The 14,152-nt window shown below is 42.1% G+C and overlaps 1 protein-coding gene across 1 annotated transcript in view; it reads left to right on the plus strand.

The window, feature by feature from the left end:
• Nucleotides 1-1,559: 1,559 nt before the first annotated feature.
• The window catches only part of Sesn3 (sestrin 3), a 61,858-nt gene continuing 49,265 nt past the window's right edge, over nt 1,560-14,152 (plus strand). The window contains exon 1 of the mRNA XM_057766744.1: nt 1,560-1,797. Within this exon, the coding sequence (XP_057622727.1) occupies nt 1,720-1,797 (78 nt within the window). The 5' untranslated portion in view covers nt 1,560-1,719. The remainder of the gene's footprint in view (nt 1,798-14,152) is intronic.

The following is a 14,152-nucleotide window of genomic DNA, read 5'->3' on the forward strand; positions in this document are numbered from 1 at the left end:
TGGTCTAATGGCTTTGTTATGCTAAACGTGCGAGCTCCTCCAAGGGCGCCTTCCGGATTTTGCATCATACTACGTTAAATCCCTAACGCAGGGTAGTGTGTTAAATAATATACGAAACGTAAACCATGGGTCAGTTCTTTTTAGTCATCTCCACAGACACTTTCTGCGAACTGCAGGCCTTCACAAATCCTGTCACACTCGAGACCTTCAGAAAAGGAGAAGCCGAGAATACAGATTAGGTTCTCAAGAGCAAAAACAGGTGATGTCATAGCACGCAGTGCGGTGTGGTCACCGCCAAGGCCGGTTGGGGAACTGCAGTTCCTGGGCGCCTAGTGCTCTGCGCCAGTGGCAGAGGCACCCTGTCAACATCGGTGAGCACCAGCACCAATCAGGTGCTCGCTCTGCACGGTCTTTGTTCTCACTGGGGAGCAGGCTGCCGGAGTCTGGTCTGCAATCCTCCTTGCATGGTTGGTTCCTCGGGGTACCTGGCTCCCTGACTCGCCTGGGTTGGGCATCCGGCCAGTAGAGCTTTCTGCAGTGACTGCTGTCTTCTGTCTCCAGAACATAAAAGCTAAACCCTGGCCACCGTTGTCAGCGTTGGGAAACGAAGGTCCACTCGTTTGAAATGGCAATTCGTACTCAGAACCTACCTTCCCAAGCTGGGATTGTTGTCTGCACATCTTTAACTAGCTGCCTCGGACAGAATTTTAGTGTGTGTGTGTGTGTGTGTGTGTGCGTGTGTACCTCTGACCTGTTCATGATAGATAAAAGAACTTTCTTTGCTGTGAGAATAATCGTCAGGAGGGAGAGAAAACCCTCTAAACCAAAGATGTGTCTCCCGGTCTCCAACTCCCTTAGCTGTAGAGAACTCAGACCTTTATCCCTGCAGCCTCAGGGAGCTGGATGGTCTTTCGCACAAGACTCGGAGTGAAGCATGAAGTTCTTTGAGATCTCTGCGTGCAAAGTGGTGCAAGACCGCAGTCTTCCTCACACCTATTCTTAGATTTCGACCGAGAGAAAGCCAAACCACTGCCCCGGAGGAAGGGACGTTCTAGCGTTCCAGTCCACCACCGAGAGAGCAGGAAAGGTTTAGCTCGGTCTCAGATCCTCTAGCGAGCTCTAGCTTCCAGCTATTTAATCTCACTCCATTCTGCCCCGACCTCGCTGGGAGTGGGGGGTGGGGGGAGGGGCTTGTCCTGAGGGCGGTGCTAGAGTCCCGGATCATTTGCATACACCACACCCTCCGCTTCTCATTGGCGGGCTGGAGCCCCTCCCATCCCGCTGCCTAACTAACCCGCGGTCACCCTTCAGCGCCGAGCCTCGGAGATAAACTTAACTTGCCCGGAGATTCGAGGTGTTCTCGCCTTCCGCGATTGGCCGACGCCACTCATTGGCGGCGGGTGCGGGAGGGGGCGTGGCCGGCGCGGTCTGATTGGCGGGAGGGGGCGGCTCCCGGTGCGCCAGCCCTGAAGGCGGCGGGCCGCGGGGGCGGGGTTGCACTGAGGCGCTGAGACGGCCGCGGCTGCTCGTCCTGGCCGGCGGGGCGGGGGTCTGGCGATGGGGGCGGGAGGAACAACGGGCCGGTGAGTGCCGCGGCCGCAGTCCCCGCCGAGCTCGCGCGGGCAGCCGCAGCGCCGTAGCCGCCGCCCGACCCCCTGAGGAGAGGACGTTGAGGCGGCCCTCCGCTAGCAGCCGCGGTGACAGCCCGGCGTCGGCGCGATGAACCGCGGTGGCGGCAGCGCCTCGGCCTCGGCCAACTACCTGCTCTGCACCAACTGCCGGAAAGTGCTGCGGAAGGTACGGCGCGGCCGCGTCCGGCGGCGGTGGGGCGCTCCCCGGGGCCGGGGTCCGGCCGGAGCTCCAGGGGGGCGAGACGCAAAGGGTCCCCCCGCGAGGTCCCCGCGCCCGGCCTGCCCCGAGGCTGAAGGGATGCTGGGATGCTGGGAGGGACCGGCTCGGCTGGGGATGGAGGCTGGCCTGAAATCACTGCAGCCTGTCTGGTCTGCAGGAGCCTCTCCGCCGAGGCTGTCTCTGGGGGTATTTTCTTTGACTGGCTCGCTGCTGCCAGGCCAACCGTGCCCCGGCACCCACTCTTGGTATTTTCTTGGTGGGTCCAGAAAGGCCCCGTGTCGGCATCTTGAACTTTATGCCCATGGGAAACGCTGTTGGATCTTCCAGTGCCTTCTGCTGGGGTTGGTGGAGGTGGAGGCTGAAGTAGTCGTGGTGTCGCCCTCCGTAACATCCCCCACCGCGGTGTGGATCCGGAAAATCCGACCCAGAATCGGCTTATTGCTTTCCAGGCTCACTGATAGAAAGTTTACTCCAGTATTGTTTAGCTTACTTGGCTTAATCGCTCCGTGGGGGATGGGGATGCCGGGAGAGAAAGGATGACAAAATGTCCCTGTAGGCGCAGGAGAGTTTTTAACAGATCTGAGCAGCCTCCTTGAATAATATAACCCGTTTCTACTCCACACTCTATTTTTACATTGCATGAAGTGAGATCATTAGGTGAGGTGGCTCTGTTTGTCCAGCACCAATGAATTAAAGTTGCTGAGCTGTGCATATCTGAGAGCTAAAATGAATACAGTGCCTTTTTCGTCAATTTCCCTGTCTAAAGTCACTTTAGGATTGTTCTTTATGTATTAAGAAAAACAAGCGAGCAAGCACATAAATAAGCAAGCTCAAATATTTGCGCTCTTTGTCCAAAAACTGTTTTTCTTCCTCTGTGGGTCAGGCCAAGTGCCAATCAAAGTTGTTTTTCAAGCCTCTTTTCCCTGCAGTGGAGCGGGTTTTTTTTTTTTTTTTCTTTCCTCCTTTCTCCTATTTTATTTGAGAGCGTCAGGAAAGCAAAGGGATTGCAGGTTTGAAGTTAATCAAACAATTAAATACGCCTTAAATTGTGTTTATTGGATATGTTTCTCTTAAAACAGAATTTTATTAAATGTGCATGTTGAGTATGTGCAGTTATTTTTTCCCCATAAACTCCTGGATCAAATTACAGTTGATACTTGCTCAGCTCATTGTGGGGCAGCTTGTGAGAAATGTAATGGATCAGAAGCTCGGTTCAGTGCAGTTGGATGTTAACTCCTTCATTGCTGGACCAGATGGCATCTGAATTTAACTTTCAAAAAATATTGTTTCTTAATTTTTAAACAGAAACTGCCTTTGTCAGTAAAAACAATGCCAGTGAGACCTGTTTAATTCAGTTTATTCTCAGTTAAAATGAGAGGAAATTATATATTTTTAACTGAGTGTGGGGAAAGGTGCTATAATTGACTTGCTTAAATGATATAATTTTGTTTCAATCAAAGCACATTAACATTTTAATAAATTTTAAACTAGTTAATAGCAAATTGTTTGACTAATAGGATACTTGGAATAGATATTTGGCTTCATACTTTTTTATTTTTCTTTTGAAAAAGCTTTGATTATGAATCCATAACACTAGCACTAAGGACATGTTTATGATTATCTTCTAGTTATTAAGGCACTAGTATTTCTGTTTACCTAGGAAGGTCTTCCCCACTTCTAGTCATAACTAGAAAAAAAGAGAAGCATGTACAAACTGGGCACACACATTTTCACATTTTATAATTGTGGTGCCCACCTCAGCCAGTACTCAGTTTTCAGTAACTACAAGGTGTTTAATTTTGACTCATGTAGTAGCACGAAATGAGTTTAGATGGGAAAAGAATTGTTTTTGCCAGTTAAGACATGACCTGGCAATGTTTGAAGCTTTTTAAGATTGCTATTCTTACGGATTCTAGAAAGAAATCAGTATCTAGCACTAAATGCTTCATCATTCTAAAAATGCCACATAAAGATTTACTTCTGATAATGAGTTGATTTTATTTTTGATAGAGTATATGATTTTGCAAAGTTAATCTACAGCTCTCACAACCTAATGCTTTACATTTTCTTGTGTCCATTTAATAGTGTACAGTAATAAACAAGTGAGTGACAGCCCTATGGGTTGTAACTGAGTGACCTTTGCTATTAGAACCGACATTAAGGATGGGACAAGGCTTTACCTGTATATATTGCAGAAGACTTTTCTAAAAGGAACTGAATTAGCTGTCAAAGGATAGAATTTGTTTTAATTCAGTGTCTGAACAGTGAATTGTCTATTGTATGAGAATCTCATTATTCTTAGAAGAATCCTCACAGTTTAGGTTCACTGTTTTGCAAAATAAATAGAGTTGTTGATGTATCTGATTTGGTAACTTGAGTCAGAGAAGACCAGAGGGGAGAGCAAGAGCATCAGATCCATAGATCTAGATCGGCCTGCTCTGTCACCATACACAGTGAGCTCACCTGCTCTGTCACCATACACAGCTGAGTGCGCCTGCTCTGTCACCATACACAGTGAGCTCACCTGCTCTGTCACCATACACAGTGACCACACCTGCTCTGTCACCATACACAGTGAGCACACCTGCTCTGTCACCATACACAGTGAGCGCACCTGCTCTGTCACCATACACAGCACCTGCTCTGTCACCATACACAGTGAGCGCACCTGCTCTGTCACCATACACAGTGAGCACACCTGCTCTGTCACCATACACAGCTGAGTGCACCTGCTCTGTCACCACACACAGCTGAGCGCGCCTGCTCTGTCACCATACACAGCACCTGCTCTGTCACCATACACAGTGAGCACACCTGCTCTGTCACCATACACAGTGAGCACACCTGCTCTGTCACCATACACAGTGAGCACACCTGCTCTGTCACCATACACAGTGAGCACACCTGCTCTGTCACCATACACAGTGAGCGCACCTGCTCTGTCACCATACACAGCACCTGCTCTGTCACCATACACAGTGAGCGCACCTGCTCTGTCACCATACACAGCACCTGCTCTGTCACCATACACAGTGAGCGCACCTGCTCTGTCACCATACACAGTGAGTGCACCTGCTCTGTCACCATACACAGTGAGCCACACCTGCTCTGTCACCATACACAGCACCTGCTCTGTCACCATACACAGCACCTGCTCTGTCACCATACACAGCACCTGCTCTGTCACCATACATAACTGAGCGCACTTTGTAGCGAGAGGAGAACTATTTACTTTTGGGAACATAGCAAGACCTGAATTGTAAAGCATTTCTGCTTCAAGAAATTTGAGTGACAACCACAGGATCTGATCTTTAATTTCAAGCATCAAGTGGTGAAGCCCATTAAAGAAGGTAGGTGACTGTCAGCCCATTCACCCGTCACTTCAGAATTAAGGTGGTGTACTACACATACTTTGTGTGTTGAACTATTACTACTATTAGATAAATAGAATTTCTTGATATAAATTAAAGGATTTACATTTTTATTTCTTTCCTTTTTAACAAAACAGTCTCTCACTGTGTAGCCTGGGCTATCCTCAATGTAGTTCAGGCTAGCCTTGAACTCTTGATTCTCCTGCTTTAGTCCCCCAAGTGCTGAGATGACAAGTATGCAACACTATGCTGAGAATTTTCAATTCCTTAATATGATTCTAAGTAGTTCTAGTAATACATCTATTGTGGCTATAGTATTTTTTCACTTATGCAGTTTGATATTCTTACAACTTCTTGATGTTTTTATAAGCAAAGAGAATATCAAATAAAGTGAAAAAATGTTAATTTGACCCATATGATTCTCACTTATTATAATCAAAATGGTCAGTATTAGAAATTTTATCTAGTTCACCCAGTGGAACAGATTTGCTTACATGATGGACAGGTAGCTACCTTTTACCTTTGCCTAAGTGAGCTTTCTTGATTTTTATATTTTTGATTGTGAGGTGGTTTTTTAATTAATGCTATCTTAGATCAAATAGTAAGTTTGTGATAGCAAACCTAGATGCAGTGCTCTTCAATCTGCTCTCTGTGGAGTGCTAAGATGCTTTAGGGTATTAAAACACTAGAGTTGGATTAAATATTTAACTATGTATTCAATTATTTTTAATGTAATTAAAAATATAAATACTTATAAAATGTACCCATAATTTTAACACATTTGAATCTATCATAATTATCTTGTTACAAGATGTTGCTAATGATCATGATGGCTATAATGGTGGTGATGATAGTGGTGGTTATATTATACATTAGAACTTTTTATTACATTATTGATTAGGAAGATTGTCATTGTTTGTGAAGGTAGTAGACTTTATAAAAACTTTTTTTCCTGTATTTCACATATTTGTTTCTGGGATCACAAACTTAGTAATATAAATAATTATTAATTTGTAACAAAATTCTAATTTAAATTATTGCTTTGTATATTTAATGCTTCATAGTTCAAGATCAATGTAAGATTTAATTGGTGAAATGACTTCTGCTGCTTCCCATAATTTATAAGATGATTACAGTTTGATCTGTGGGTAAGTTAACTAACTTCCTTGAAACCCAGTTTTTTTCCTGTACTATACGTGGTTTCTACCTGTCTCGTGGTGGCTTTGTGGCTTAAAGAGAGTGTGTGTAAGCACTATGCAAGCCTCAAATGTCATTATTCAAGAATGCAAAGCCCAGTCTGCATGTTTTCCTTTGTGTGTTAGGATTATAGCTACTAATACACCCTAAGTAATTTGGTTTGTAGTCATTTTCCATAGGAATTTTAATGATTGCTAGTATAAGAGGGGCCATGATAATATTTTTATTGAGAATAACCCTTATGCATATTTTTGGTTTCACATTTTCATTTGTATCCTCCTCTTTTCGTACATACCCTCCTTTAAAGAATAATATGATATATTGCTTTTGGATTTTCTAGTAATTCCATTTGACAAGGGAAATGGGTATTTACTTGAAGAGAGCATAGGTTAACAGAGAAGACCTAGGATAAAGCAAGGGCATCAGTTACTCAGTTTAGGAGAAGAGTTATAAAGCAGTAGTCTCCTAATCTCAGCACCTGAGTTTTCCATTTTTCCTTTGAAGACAGTGACCCTGGTAGTTTATAGAGTGTCTTTGCATCTTCTTGGGTCTCTCCCAACACTGAGAAGGTTTAGGTGGCAGAGTCTACCATACAGCTAATAAAATAAGTACCCTTAAGTTGCTCTGTTGCTGTGATGAACTTTTTCATTCTTCCCTGCAGTGCTGAAACTGCCAGGAAATATCTCTATTCCACACGCAGCCTCTGTGCAATGCTCCAAGGATCCTAGAACTGGGATTCGAAAGTTAGCCTTCTTAGACAGGGTGCAGCAGCTCAAGGGAAAAGAGCACAGGGAGTCAGCTACACCTGCCAGCTCTTGAATGCTTGCAGGCCCCTCACTCCTCACCCTGGCCCTGGGCTTGGGGAGTATGTCTAGGACATACTAGGCATAATAAAAAACTGTTTCTTTGAACATTTTTGAGGCTATAATCTCAAGAAATTTTTCTTATTTTTCTTTCTTTAGTGTGTATAAAAGCAGTGTGGGCATAATTGTGCTGATCCTTTAGCATAAATCAAGGAAATGGTCCCACTCAACATGGGGGAGTGAGATCAGTCTCATTTAGGAATGCTGTTGGAGAAGCAGTAAGCCTTACTCTTTGAATCGACCCTCGAGGACCCATCCTTTCACACATGTGAGGCAGTTGGAAGGTGCACAGCACTCTGCGTAGCAAGCTGCCTTGCCTGTGTAAACCTGTGCAGTAGTTTTAGTAACACGCTCAATCGGACAGTTTTTTATATAACCCATTTTACTCAGAAGAGCACTGACAGACATTTGCTTCCTCAGATTTGAGTATTTATGTAAACACAAATATTAAACAAATTTTTGTAAAATTATATTTGTTCTATTAAATTGTTTCTTGTATCTATGTTCTGTTATTGAGACGGGCTCAGTATATAGCCCTGGCTGGCATGGAATTCAGTATGTATACCAGGCTGGCTTGGAGCCCCAGAGATCTGCCTGCTTCTGCTTCCCTAGTCCTGGGATTGAAGGCGTACACCATCATACCTGGTGCAAGCTTCTCACCTTTTAAACTCTCCTCATCAAGTGAAAGATTTTATTAATGGATGTGATTTTTGATACCACATATGTGCACCAACATTTGGAAGATACACAGAACCCAGTGAACCAGTTTTTGGAAGCTGCAAGTTGTTATACCCTGCTTCCTCTGCCCCCTCCCCCAAACCACTGCCTTTCAGCCAAGAACCAAATCATTGCAGTGGGTTTGGCCAATGATTGTCTTAACACTGACAATGAATATTGTCAGTAGTTTTCTTTGAATTTTGAGGATTGTATTACTCATTTTTGAGGTGTTTATCAAGATCACATAGAGATAAGATATCTGTTCAAAATGTAAGATGGAGAGGTAGGCTTTAATGTAATATAAAATGTTAAGTTCATGTATATGGTTTCAGAAGGGATATTTAAAAGTTTTGATGTGATGTCTAAGAAAAGTATTCATAATTGTCTCCTTTTTAAACCACATATCTGATTTTCTTTAAGTATTCTTCAGTCAAAATATCACAGCTTATAAAGGCAAAAAGCCCAGCTATCTTATGATAGACATTGAAGAGATTTGCAAAAATGTAAATGAACCTCACTGTTTTTTTTTGTGGAAAATAAAGTTCCATAAACATATATGATTTATGATAACATGTAATAGACTTTGGGGACTGTTTTTTCGAAACAGGGTTTTTCTGTGAAACAGTCCTGGCTATCCTAGAACTCTGTAGAGCAGGCTGGTCTTGAACTTACAGAGATCTGCCTGCCTCTTCCCCCCAGGTGCTGAAATTAAAGGTGAGCACCACCTTCGCCCATCCATGTAGTAGACTTTTATTTTAGGTGAATTAAACATTTAAACTCTCCCTAGCTTTAATTTCTATTACAGTAACTATTGACAGTTATAATCTGCGCATGAACAAACTGCTCTGGTGTTTGCAATGTTTTCTGAGTGTGAAGGTTTTTCATGAGGGGACATCTAAAAACCGTTATGTTGGAGTTACGGACTGTAGAGTATGGTACAAGCAGAAGAAGTTCAATGGAGAAAATAAAAAACAAGTCCTGATAGCATTTGCAGAAGATACCTATAAGGCCATCAGTCACCTGTGCTGTATGGGGATGCTTGTAGATACTGCCTGGCATCTCTTTGTTGATGCTCTAGAAGCATTTCTCTTAGCATGGTAAGACTTTGATCAACTGCAGATGATCCTTTTGTGATTCTCATGGGCATCCCTTTAGGTGGTAGAAATTAGGGAAAAGGGCAAAATTTTGGTTCTGGAGTATTCTCTCTGCTGTGTGAAGCAACTGCAGAAAGGTCTGGTCCAAGGCTATGTCCATTGCACTCTAATTGACTGGCGTTTGGCTGAAAAGGAGAGGAAGACTCCAAGTAGCAGGGTTAGCTTGCATGGCTTGGAAGCAATAGAGGGCAAAGGGAGTATCAGACCAAAGAGAAGTGTCAAGCCGAGGCTCTGCTCATAGCATTCTATGACAAAGGAAACAAGGACACTGATATGGATGGGAAATAGACAGCTCTGCAGTCAGGGCTCCTGGCTGTTTTCTTCACAGGAGAGTTGTGTATGTGTGTGTCAGGGAAAGGATGCAGACAGAGGCAGTGTGTTGAGTGCATGGAAGCTTGGTAACCTTCAGCTGCCTAGCCTATGGTCTCCAGGGTACAGGACCGGGATCTCTTTACTTTCTGTGGTTAACGAAGACCTGAAAGTGGCAAGCAGCGTCTGGCCTATCTTAGCTATCATTGCGATAAGTGTGAGAAGGAAAGTATAATTTGCTATTAATCTTCCCACCCTTTTCCTTTTCTGTTGCCTGGACTCCAGGCTGTGCAGCTATTGCATCAGTTGCCCTTCCTATTCTTCATTAGCACAACGTTACATGGATTTTTGTCTTACCAGATGGTCTCTTATTTGGAATCTGGCTCATGAAGGTTTTTTGTTTTTGTTTTTTTTTCTCAAATGATGAGACTTCTATTTAAACACATAGGTGTAGGCAGTGCGTTCATATTGGATGCAGTACAGTAGAGCCGGCACAATACAGTCACACCATTTCTGAAATGTATCGAGTCCTTTCCAACTTGATTCTACATTCTCAGAAATACAGCAATAAAGATTATTTGAAAAATAAAGTGTACTGGTTGTTTTACTGTTTTGCTATTTTATTGTTTTTGTGGCCACAAGACTGTTTCAGCTAACTATCCCACTAGTCTTTGGGCAGTGTTGTCGTAGAGTAAGAATGGTTACTGAGAGAGGGTGCCGACACCAGCCTCAGCTGCTAGTCATGCTTAGAAATAGAAAATAGCTGTTGCTTTGGTGTGAACTCTTAGAATTTGCTCTTAGACTTCTTAAAATTTGCCAGTGTTCTGCAAGGAATGACTGTTTTAGACGAGTAATTAAGGGCATATCTTCAATTTCCAAAACATTTTGTAGGTATCTCTGAAGGTTCCCATTCAGTAAAGGTTTTACTTGACCTTTCCTTTTTCTGCTCCAAGCCCTTTCCTTTACAAGGCTCCCACGCCAGCTGCAGGCACGTTGGTCATCAAGCACTCTTATGGTAACCATGGAACAGAATGTTTTGTAGCCTCTGACTACCCCATAACTAGCCTTTACCTTTAAGATCCACCCAAGAATGACTCATTCATTGCTCTGTAAGCCAGAATATTGGTTGCCATCAAGGAGAAGACATAGATATTACAGATAAGAAAATTGCAGGATATTTTGTCCTTATTTGGAACTCAATCATGAGTTGAAGACACTCGCATTCTACCCCTGAAACTTCTGATAAGCTGTGACAGGTACTTTACCTTATTCATCTTAAAGAATAAAGCTCATATATGAATAAGCATGACCAGCATTTAAAAATGCCTAGCTCAAGACTGGATTATTTCTTATACCAGGTACTTCTTAACCAGAATAAGATACATATTTTCACCTTATTTTCTACAAATCAACAAGTTATAATAGAGGAATGCATCTGAATATTTTATTTCATCTTTGCCTTTCCCTGTACAACAGCTAAAGCAGGGCAGTTGAAGAAATGAATTTCATTATTGTAATTACAGATGTGTGTACAATATTTAGAAAGCTCCCAACAGGGTAAGTAAAAATGGATTTTTAGATCATTATAATTATCGGAGACTGTGACACAGTTTCAAGTTTATTTTATAATATCAGTAACAAGGCATCTTTCCTTATATGCTCTCTGTGTTGCCAGTCCCAACAGTCCTAGTTACCAACTAGGTATTGAGTTCTATGTATGTTCACATTGGCACAGTAAACCCATGAAGAATCTCTCTCTCTCTCTCTCTCTCTCTCTCTCTCTCTCTCTCTCTCTCTCTCTCATGCTTGCATGTGTTTATATGTGCATATATGTGTGGTTCTACTCATCTGTGCATGTATGTGGAGGACATAGAATATCTACTCAGTTGTTCTCCACCTTATTTTTTGAAATCAGGTCTCTCACTGACCCAGAAACTCACCAATGCAGATAGAGTAGCTGGCCAGCATGGCTCCTGGATCCTCCTAGCTCTCCTCCCCCTTTTAGCACAGGTCTTCTGGACCAGCTTTCTACACAGGTGCTAGGGACACAGACTCAGAACCTAATACTTATACAGCAAGCACTTTATCCACTGAACCCAGCTCTCAGTTTTTAACAGTGAAGAAGCTGGGACTCAGAGGGCTTTGGGAACTAGTTGTGGGTCATAGTACCAACAAACTAACAGAATTTGAAACTAGTTTGAGATCCAAAGTATGGCACAGTATACAGCTATAATCATTGCGTGATTGTATATTCCAACATTTTCTTAATGTGACGAACTCCTCAAGTCTTCTGAAGTAAAACTGACTGTATTGAATAGGAACCTAAAGCCTCCAGAGATTAACAGATGTGATCTCAAAGTTAGATGTTTTCTACTCTTTTCCTTCTTAATGATTTTAAATGAGGTTATTAATAATCTGGGTCATTCCTGTTAATGTAATTAATCACAAGATTGATTCAGACAGATGTAGGTTGTTTTTTTTGTTTTGTTTTGTTTTGTTTTTTTCTCTTATAGCTACCACAGTTGAACCTAGAATTAAGATTGTGCACATGGGAGAGAGACAGAGTTGAAATGCTCATTACAGTTTCATCTATTAGTTTTTGCTTTTATCTTTTCAAACCCCCAATTATGTGGCCAGTCTTTCCTGATCTCAGAATGTCTTTTTTCAAACTGCCCAGCACACTTGACCCCTCTTCCTGCCAACGAGCCAATCATGACTTAATCTCACGGTATCAGGCAGGACTGGTACAGTATTTTCTGAAAAAGGATTGTCTAGGACTATTGCAGTTATTGTGTTTCTTGAATTAGACTCCCAAGAAATATCCTCACTTTTTGGTGAATTCTTTGCCATTCTTTCTGAAGCTAAGAAGTGATGTGAGTGCTCATTTCTACCGTTCAGGTCAGCATTCACATTGAGCATTAGTTAAAGGTGGTAAGAAGCCTGCACTGCTGGTGTCCCCAGTTCCCTGCATCTGCTGCTGTGCTGTCCTCAGCACGGTTTCATCCTTTACCTAGGTTTGTTTGGAGAGAGGGATTCCTGGAAAGGGTAGGTCTGCTGTAGTAGATCAGAACTCCCAAATAATAACACAGGGACTTATTATTAATTATGAAAGATTGACCTTAACTTAGGCTTGTTCCACTAGCTCTTGTAACTTAAATTAACCAGTTTCTTTTAATCTACATTCTGTCACATGGCTCATTACCTTGTCTCTCCATGCTGGTCATGCTGCTTCCTCAGCATCTTGCTGGTGACTTCTTCCCAGAGTTCTCTCTCTGCTCTGAAGTCCTACCTATGCCTCCTGCCTAGCTGTTGGCGATTAAACTTTTTATTACACCAATCACAGCAATACATCTTCACACAGTGTACAAATATCCCACAACGAAGAGTTCCCACAGAAATACCTAAGATGCCTCTGTGGTAGATTGCTGTGGACATTGTAGGTCTGTAGAGGTGCTAACTGACGAGCCTGCAAATCTGGCCACAAGGTATTATTTCCAGGAGAAAGGAAGTCCTGAGATCAAAGTAACAACTTGTTTACAAATGTCTTTCCTAACTGACATTTTAGAAGGGTACTGATTTGGGCATACACGCAAGGAAAATCAGTTCTCCTCCGAACTCTTCTATAATTTAGTCGAAACTGGTGAAATCTCAGTTGTATGGTAGCCTACCTATTTATATTGTAGTGTTATTATTTAAATATGTTATGTTTGTTATATATTTTAAATACGTTATGTTAATACTATATAATAATATAGATATTAAATGTTGCTATAAGATATAGGTTTTAATATTATTTAGGCTAAGTTGTTGATACTTGGAAATTATTTTAGCTTGGCCAGGTTATGAGTCAGTAGTAGATTACTTGTCAAGTATGTTTAAGGCTCTAGATTTATTCACCAATAATACTTAAAAGAAATCACTGTCAACTATGAATTTCATTTAATTATGTTGGAAACCTATTTAGTAGTTGGCTCTCTTTAAAATGAGGGAGATGTATGTTTAGGTAAATAAAAACTGTAGATTTTTTAGTAACAGTATATTTCTGTGTCAAATACTTTTTCTTTTAAATGGTCTTCACATTCTCAGAAAAGAAATATTGTCTGTTGATATCTATAAACCATTCAGTACTATGTATCTTCCATTAATTTATTTATTTTTTCTTACATTAAATCCTTCTACCTGGTAGGTGCCAAAAGATCAGGAAATGAAAAGACCATCACTTGTACCTAAGCGGTGGGTGATTGATAGTGTGCCTTTAGGTCTTGAGAAGATCTTCATGGTTGTGGTTATGTTCCTCATGTATAGTACAAAGAAGGTTTGCATGCTTTTGTAATGGCTTGGGCAATACTTTAGGATTCATTTCATACTCAGAAACATAGTGTCTTTAGCCACAATAAATAGTGTGAAGTGTTTGTCTTTTTCTGTCCTTGACTTGGCTCACTGCCTACCTTCCTTAACCAACACTGACAAAAGCACCCATGTAATGAGTCTTGTAAGTGAAATGCCTGCATCCATCAGAGCTGGCAAGGGTAGCACCTGATGCAGGCTGCGTGAGTGTTGGCCTGAGGAACGTAGTGAAGGAGGATATTCACTAGAAGCTAATCCTTCTAAGGAGTGTTCCAAGTATTCCTGATGAGGGTGAGCTTTTAAAATGAGGTACTAAGCATTTAATCAGTGACTATTATATGGT

The sequence above is a fragment of the Chionomys nivalis genome, chromosome 4, assembly GCF_950005125.1.
Source record: "Chionomys nivalis chromosome 4, mChiNiv1.1, whole genome shotgun sequence".
NCBI classification, from domain to species: Eukaryota; Metazoa; Chordata; class Mammalia; order Rodentia; family Cricetidae; genus Chionomys; species Chionomys nivalis.